The sequence below is a fragment of the Eurypyga helias genome, unplaced genomic scaffold (genome assembly GCF_000690775.1).
Source record: "Eurypyga helias isolate BGI_N326 unplaced genomic scaffold, ASM69077v1 scaffold32955, whole genome shotgun sequence".
NCBI lineage: Eukaryota > Metazoa > Chordata > Aves > Eurypygiformes > Eurypygidae > Eurypyga > Eurypyga helias.
The window spans coordinates 1-8,713 of NW_010253992.1; the positions used below are offsets into that span (position 1 = coordinate 1).

General features: G+C 47.9%; 1 protein-coding gene across 1 annotated transcript; it reads left to right on the forward strand.

Moving 5' to 3' along the window:
* Positions 1 to 326: 326 nt before the first annotated feature.
* On the forward strand, positions 327 to 8,490 carry PSMC1 (proteasome (prosome, macropain) 26S subunit, ATPase, 1; the record flags this gene model as incomplete). The annotated part of the gene is made up of 10 exons (XM_010152853.1): positions 327 to 380; positions 1,209 to 1,305; positions 1,676 to 1,800; positions 2,291 to 2,476; positions 2,680 to 2,808; positions 3,694 to 3,790; positions 3,900 to 4,089; positions 5,079 to 5,230; positions 7,409 to 7,563; positions 8,344 to 8,490. Coding segments are annotated over 10 exons (1,320 nt in total), but the record flags the coding sequence as incomplete, so codon positions are not given.
* Between the last annotated feature and the right edge of the window lie 223 nt (positions 8,491 to 8,713).

The window sequence follows — 8,713 nt, forward strand, 5'->3', positions numbered from 1 at the left end:
ACGGGCTGGGAGATTAGCTGATGGGGCGGCGGCGGCGACCTGGCTGTGATGCGCGTACCCTAGTGGTGCTCGTTCATTTCCGGTAGCTGGGAGTGAGCGTAAGCTGCGGTGGAGTCAAAAACCGAGCAATGAACGAGGCCTTCCCTGCCTCAGAAGTCCCCACTACTCTTTATTTACTTACTTTCTGGCGGCTAATTGGAACGTGTCAGCGCTTCGTTTAGGTAGGAGAGATCTAAGCAAGGCGTTTCCTTCCATGGAACTGTCGGTAGGTTTCAGGGTTCACAGTGGTGCGCTTACATTTGGCTGTTGGTTTTTTTTTTACTTAGGGTCAAAGTCAGAGTGGTGGACACGGGCCTGGTGGCGGCAAGAAGGATGACAAGGTAACTGAAAACCAAACGTGCTTTTACTTGCAGGAGGAACCGCAGGTGGGCCGCCACAGCAGCTGGCTGCAGGAGGCTTTATTTTGCGGGGTGTTTTTTGTTCTTGCGCTCAGAACTGCATAAAATAACGCTTTTGAAATGTCTCTTCGGGATGCACACTGGAGAAAACAGGCTGCTGCCTGAAAACAGAAAAGGGGGCCTAACTGTAAAGGAGAACTGAAGTTGACGGTGGTAATTTGTTTTTAAAAGGAATAAAACTATAAATCTGCCTGGGTTAGGAAACGCTAGTTTCCTTCAAGCTGTCACCTAAGTAACTAGTTTTGGCTTGAAAATGACATACTGTCGTCTGTGTAAGGTCTGTACTTCGTGCTGTGAGCCATTAGAGGCCTTTCCCGTTCTTTTTGGAGGCGGAAGCACGGGTACATGGAGAGCTGTGTCTCAGCTGGCAGGCTGCACGCGTGATAGCTGCTGATCAAAACGCAGCAGAAACGTTCAGAGTCGGCATTGTCCTCATCCTTTCACGTACGAGATTTGTTTGTGATTTACTTCAGGCTTTACCCTTCCGTGTTCTATATTTGCTCAAAACTGGCAGAAATCTAACTTAAAAGGAGGGATGTGAAAAGGGCAGGAGGAGAAACATTTGCATTTTCACAGAAAATAACATTGTGGCGGGGCTTCTCGCTACGTCTCATAAATTCTTCGGGTCACAGTACAGCCGCAGTTGAGCGCTCTCTCAGCCCATGCACCTAACGTCTGTGTGGTTCTTTTCCTTGTTCATGGCCTGGGTTTGGTGTTTTTTTTTTTAATGGAATTCTTTTTATGAATAAGGATAAGAAGAAGAAATACGAACCTCCAGTTCCAACCAGAGTGGGGAAAAAGAAGAAGAAAACGAAGGGGCCAGATGCCGCCAGCAAACTCCCCCTGGGTAAGCGTTCTGCCTGCCCCAGCAGCGCTGCCCTGCCGGCTCTTGGAGAGGTGCAGCACCGCCCTCTCCCCCAGCTTGGGCTCTGTGTAGGTTGCAGATGATTAAACGGAGGAGCAAATGTGATTTTATTTCTGATTAACACAAAGTAAGATTATTGTTACGCAAGAGATGGCCCGTGAATTCCTGGGTAAGAGAGAGAGGGAAACTGAAGAGAAATGCCGAGGAAACATGATCTTGAAAAATGTTTTTTACCTGGAATTGCAGTAGGGCAGTTGAAGTAGCGACTGCTGCTCGCTGGTGATGAAACCCGTGAGTAGCTGGTAGCATGGCACACTTGGTCTAAACCACTGCAATTCTACTTCCATTCCAGTGACTCCTCACACGCAGTGCAGGCTCAAATTGTTGAAACTGGAGAGAATTAAAGATTACCTCTTAATGGAGGAAGAATTCATCAGGAATCAAGAGCAGATGAAACCTTTGGAAGAAAAACAAGAGGTGAGGTTTGCGTGAACTGCTGCTTCTAATACTGCCGGAAGTGCTCTAGTGTAAACTGCTTCAGACAAAAGCATGGAATGAAGGGCCATGGATGTGTAAGTCTGTGCAAACATACTGTGTATATTACGCTTCTTCATTACATCTCAGTTACTGTCCAGGGCACAGGATTTTTTTCTAGTGGTTTAATGGTTTTAGTCCAAGCACGGGTTACTGCAGATGAGGCCACAGTGGTTTTTTGTTTCTTAGTGGTCAGTCGGAGTGCAGCTCCCAGATACCCATTGGTGCAGAAAGAAAGAACGTTCTAGAGACACACATCCATATAGTAGCATCCATAGGATAGGACTGAAGTAACAGTGGATTTTGTTACGGGCCTGTAGTGGCCTTCTGAGGTGGCCAAACAATACCAAAGACTGGTTCTGTTGAGCCAGTGTTGCACGAAATGTTTTTGCCTGTGTTCTTGAGCTGTGTCTTGGGTTGTTCTTGACGACAGGAAGAAAGATCAAAGGTGGATGATCTGAGGGGAACGCCAATGTCCGTGGGAACCTTGGAGGAGATCATTGATGACAACCATGCTATCGTGTCCACCTCAGTAGGCTCGGAACACTACGTCAGCATTCTGTCTTTTGTGGACAAGGATCTGCTAGAGCCAGGCTGCTCCGTTTTGCTAAACCATAAGGTGAGTTGTTTTTACAAAGTGAAGCACAAGTTCTTAGACTGTTCTTAACTGACCTTTTTTTCTGAGAACCACAGGATCGTAGGGTCCGAGAGCTAATGCTGTTTATTTCACATACCGAAATAGATGGGCATTGGGTTGAGGCTTGAGCTTGTATTCATAATGCTGTTTGCTTTCTCTCTGACATCTCTTCATGCTTGAATTAGGTTCATGCTGTGATAGGAGTCCTGATGGATGACACAGACCCATTAGTTACCGTGATGAAAGTGGAGAAAGCTCCTCAAGAAACGTATGCGGACATTGGTGGCCTTGACAACCAGATTCAAGAAATCAAGGTACTGGGTTGTACGAACTACACTGGTCAGTATGCTAGCAGCATAGCTGTGGTGCTGGGCGCTCGGAAGCGGGGCAGCAGGACCAACTGCTGTTCACCTTGTGTTCTTCTGTGTCTTGCTGTGGCGCGTTTCTTCATTTGCTTTTGCCAGGCAGATTCACGGAGCCAAATCTCCTCAGTGGGTCGTGCGCCCGTTCACAAACCGTACACACCGAAACCTTTACAGTTGCAGGATCTCATACAGCCCTGAGCTCGTAACACTTCTGCAATAACTTAGTGCTTTGCAGCGTGTGAAGCTATTGATTGTTGGAAGATGAGGGTTAAACCGTAAACAGTGCAGAGGTGGTTTTGAGCGATGCCGTGCAATCTGAGGATTTAGTGGGTAGGAGTCTTTTGTTCTGTGTCGGCGTGTGGTTGGTTGGTTTGGTTTTGTTGTCCCCCTACCAGCAGGGCTCGACCTGAACCCTGGTAAAGGTCAACCCTTTTGCTTTGGTCCAAAATCACAAATGCTGTTAAAATAGTGATCTGTAGTATCCGGTAAATCATGGTAGAAGGCAGCTTTTCATAAAGGGTGCCCCCCCTAAGTCCTCCTTGGGAGTCTGGGAGTCAGGAACTCTGGGCTTCTAAACTCAGCGTGAGGTGTTTAGGTTGGAGGAGGGGGAACACTCCCTGCTTCTCTCCCACAAGTGGAAGCAACAGGAAGACCTGTTTGGATAGAGTAGGTGGCAGCCTTAGAACTGGGGGCAAGAGAGAGACATGCTTCCCGAGGTCTGTCACGAAATCAGTTGAGTTCATTTATTGATGCTGTTCTCGAGATCCCCACGGAACCTCTGCGGAGAGGGCTTACTCTTCATAAAAGCTCAGGTTGGTTTTTCTTGCACTGCAGGAGTCTGTGGAGCTTCCTCTCACCCACCCTGAATATTACGAAGAGATGGGTATAAAGCCACCCAAAGGAGTCATTCTGTACGGCCCCCCTGGCACAGGTATCTTACAGTAAAGCACTGCCAAGTCTCATGGAGTTGGTGGGACTGGTTTGTTAAAGCTCTTCCCTCCCCTCCAACTACTTACAGATTTCTTTCCAACGACGTGTAGGTAAAACTTTACTAGCCAAAGCAGTGGCAAACCAAACTTCAGCAACCTTCCTGAGAGTGGTGGGTTCAGAGCTCATACAGAAGTACTTGGGTGACGGCCCAAAGCTCGTGCGCGAACTGTTCCGTGTGGCTGAAGAGCATGCTCCGTCCATTGTCTTCATTGATGAGATCGATGCCATCGGTACAAAGAGGTACGGCATTCCAGCTCCCACTGCACACGCAAGTATTCCAGGGACAACATTACTGCACAGCTAGCCTGAAGCTCCAGTATCAGGCAGCTTCTGCGCTGAGTATTTCAGCATCTGTGGATTGAACTGATGGCAAAGTGCTTAATATGCAGAATTCTTCAGAAATGTTACGTTGCTTCAGACTGTTCCTAAATGTGGGCGAGCGGGTGTGGATGTGGGTTATCGAGTCTGATGTTAGCCAAGTGAAGTAGCTATGCTACAGAGCAGAGAAACAACCGCTGCTACCTGCGTCTCAGGAAGAGAAGAGTTAAACCAGGAGCCAGAGTAGTAAGGCTGAGGAGGATGGTTACAACTGCGTGCATACGGAAAAACTCCGAAAGGGAAAAAGGAGTAACAAGCTGTATTTATTATGAAGTAGATGCTTGTGCTTTTATGAATTAGGGGTTTTTCCTTCTTTGTGTTAATTTGTTGGGTTTGTTAGGGGGAAAAAAAAGAGATTTCCAAATATGTAACTGTGCTGTTTTTGATTGGCATTGAGTTAATTTTCCTCACAATAGCCAGGATGAGGCTATGTTTTGGATTTGTGCTGAGAAGATTTTTGACAGCACACTAATGTGCTTAGTCATTGCCAAGCAATGTTGGCATTAAGGCAAGGACTTGTTCAGTTTCTCACGCTGCCCCTGTGCTGCCAGCTCCTTCCCTGCCCGCAGCTGGGAGGGGACACAGTCAGCACGGCAGACCCAAACTGACCAATGGGGTATTTCGCTGCTGTTACTTTCCCCAGCTACAAGAATATTCAGTGTCTCTTTCATTATGTAGATGTCACAGTGTGATTCCAAAAACCTGCTGTTTATTTTCTATGGGTAAACATTAAATTAAAAAACCCAAACCCGGTAGGGGTGTTTAGAAAACCCAGAACCACCACACATGGTTTTCTGTTTATGTTTGTGGCTGTGAGTAGTGCTTTTTCTGACTGTGCTGTATTCTTAAAGGTACGACTCAAATTCAGGCGGCGAGAGAGAGATCCAGCGTACGATGCTGGAGCGGCTGAACCAGCTGGATGGGTTTGACTCACGGGGGGATGTTAAAGTCATCATGGCTACAAACAGAATAGAAACGCTGGACCCAGCTTTAATTAGGCCAGGTAAGAGACTTCCCGCTGCGTATGCCGAAGTCCCTTTTCGGGTGAAAGGATGTGTAACTTGTCGAACGTGGGCTGGTGAAAAGGCAGCAAGTTGCTGGCTTGTCTCTATCCACCATCTCGTCTGTTAAAACCGGAACCTGTTCGCAAGTTTCCAGATGGGAGAAGTGGAAGAGAGGAGATGTGTTAACTCCTCCCTGGGCATACGTGAATGAGGTGAATGTTCTTCCCCTGTGGTAGGATGGCCTGGCTGTTTGAAGTGACCGTTGAGGCAAGCTGTGCTGCAGCAGCAGGGCAAGGTGGGGCAGTACCACTTGTGCTTCGTAGGTGAGAACTGAAGCTGTTAACAATGAGCACCTGGATTTTGATGTGAGGAAAGCAGGCTGCTTCCTTCCCAAGCTGGAATATGACTACCCTTTGGTGGATGAGAGGGAGAAGTAGTACCTTGTTTTGACATGTGTTGAGCCAAGAGCTTGAACGGGCTCGAGAAGTGTTTTTAAATGTCTGCTAAAAATGGACCAGAACATACATGTGTGGGGTCTGCTACACCAGAAGGTAGAAAGCAAGAGATCAAAGGAATAACCTGAGCCTCCCGTTAGTGTCCTCAAGTAAATCCCGAGGACTGAAGAGGTTGTAAAGATACCCCTTCTAAAGTAACAGAGGTGAGAGAGAGAGTAAAGATAATTTGAAATTGTCAAAGAACTACTCTGAGCAGTCAGTAAGACTGGATGGACCCAAGGAGATCAGGGGAAAAACCTCCATGGTATGAAGTCACTCAGGTGCGTTTGTGGTTTTTAAGAAGTCTGGTAGTGTCAGCATCTCTCCCCCTCTACTCTGCTCTTGTGAGACCCCACCTGGAGTGCTGTGTCCAGCTGTGGAACCCACAACATAAGAAGGATATAGGCTGGTTGGAGCGAGTCCAGAGGAGGCCACAAAGATGCTCAGAGGGCTGGAGCACCTCTGCTGTGATGAAAGGCTGAGAGAGTTGGGCTTGTTCAGCCTGGAGAAGAGAAGGCTCCGGGGAGACCTTATAGCACCTTCCAGTACCTGAAGGGGCTACAAGGAAGCTGGGGGGGACTTTTTACAAGGGCCTGTAGTGACAGGACAAGGGGTAACGGGTTTAAATTGAAATCAGGGAGGTTTAGATTAGATATCAGGAAGAAATTATTCATGGAGAGGGGGTGGTGAGGCACTGGAACAGGCTGCCCAGAGAAGCTGTGGATGCCCCATCCCTGGAAGTGTTCAAGGCCAGGCTGGATGAGGCTTTGAGCAACCTGGTCTAGTGGAAGGTGTCCCTGCCCATGGCAGGGGGGTTGGAACTAGATGGTCTTTAAGGTTCCCTCCAACCCAAACCATTCTGTGATTCTATGAACTCAGAAGCGGAGCACGGGGGAGGGAATACTACACCAGTATTCAAAGGCAAGCTAAGCTGATCTGAAATTTGTTGGAAGGAAACATCCTATGCCCATCGGGTATTTGAACCGTTGCTTGAGCCACCGGGGCACTTCTCACAGCTGGGTGGGCTGATGCCCCACTGTGTACAAGTGTGGGATATCGTATGTGGTGCCATCGACCCTTCTGAGAAAAGATACTGTAACCTGAAGAAAACCAGGAGTGAGCTGGAGATGGAAAATACCTTTGGAAAGATTGCTGGCTGAAGTTGGAACAGTGAGTACCAGCACACCCGAGGTCCCTGCTGACAGAAGGAGACATCCGGTAGGGACTTGCAGCAGAGCTCATTACACAGAACCTTCGTTCCTCGCCTAGGGTGGTTACGGAGGAAGGAAGAGTCCTTCAGGTTGCCACAGCAGTTTATTTTGTGTGGATGCATGTGCAGCAGAAAATGAAACTTCAGAGCTAAATGTAATCTGAGAGTAGCATAAAACTGATTACAAGAACACGAGTATTTCACTAACCCTTTCCTGTGCCGTGTGGGTTTTCATATGTACACGTGGCTCGAGGAAAGTTTTACGTGTTTCCCAGGTGAGGTGTCTCTCACCTGCACTGACGCTGCTTTTTCAGCAGCAGCCTGGCCTCTTTAGCTCCAGTACCTCCTGTTCATTGTAGACACTGATCTCACTCCCTACTCCGACACAGTTACAGTCAGGCTAACCTTGAAACGTTCTTCCTGCTCCAGTAGCTGCCTGCAGAAACCTCACACCGAACTCTTCCCTTGCACAGGACGTATCGATAGGAAAATCGAGTTCCCTCTACCCGACGAGAAGACCAAGAAGCGCATCTTTCAGATTCATACGAGCAGGATGACGCTGGCAGATGATGTGACTTTGGATGAGCTGATCATGGCGAAAGATGACCTCAGTGGTGCAGACATTAAGGTGAGTGACATCACCGTGGTTAATACTTCAAAGCACAAATCTGATCTCGTTTTTACTGCATCCAGAAGCATTGGCTGCTTCTGATTACCTGTGGTTACGTCACCAAGGGACAGCTGGAGGGCTTTAAAATCCCTTCTGTGAGTGCCAGTACTCACCTTTACCAATGGGAAGCTTATCAGAGTCAGAATTACGGGGTAGTTTTTGTCAGTCAGATTATGTACCTCTGTTACCTCATTTAAAAGTAGCAAAGTGGAATTCAGAAGAGGAATGTGGGCTCTTGTAGAAACACGCAAGATATCTTAAACATTACTGAAGACAGTGCAGGATAAGGAGCGTTTTTAGAGACTGTGTTGCACATGAAAACAAACTGTGGATTGGGAAGCTGCTTTTCTAAAGTAGACAGAGCCCTTGTGGGAGTTACCACACTGACGAGCGCGACCAGATGTGACGGATCGGCTCACTGCAGAGGGTAATGCAGCACACCATTACCAGAACGGGATGCGGCTGTTCCTCGCAGAGGGAAATACTGTTGTGACAAAGCTGCCTGTCTGTCATGAGACTGTTGCTCTGACTACAGGAGGAGACACTCAGTCTAGCTTTATCCTGTTTAAGTGCTTCAGTGCTCCTGAGCAGTATCCAACTTCAGAGTGTAAATTCCCTTAATGCTCTTCGCTTCCACTGGAGGCCAAGGGAGCGGTGTGAAGATGCCACTGTCCCACGAGGCGAGGCTTGACAGGGTGGCCCGGGGACTGTAACCTGTCCTTGCTTTCTCTGTTGCAGGCCATTTGTACGGAAGCTGGATTGATGGCTCTGAGGGAACGGCGCATGAAGGTAACGAACGAGGACTTCAAAAAGTCTAAAGAGAATGTTCTCTACAAGAAGCAGGAGGGAACCCCTGAGGGACTGTATCTGTAAGTCATCCTGTCCCTCTAGGAATGGCAGGAACTTACAGATGCCAGGAACTCTGGCATCAGTGCAGAAAAGTCTTGTGCAAAAACCTCCGTCTAGCTCATTTCCATGCTAGAAGAGGTTAAACCCTGGTGAGTGGTGGTTTTTCAGTCCGTGTAATGCTTTCTTTCCCAATAAAACATCTATTTGACCTGAACTGTTTTGATGGCCAAGACCTGCTGTTTACATGTGCCTTTCAGGT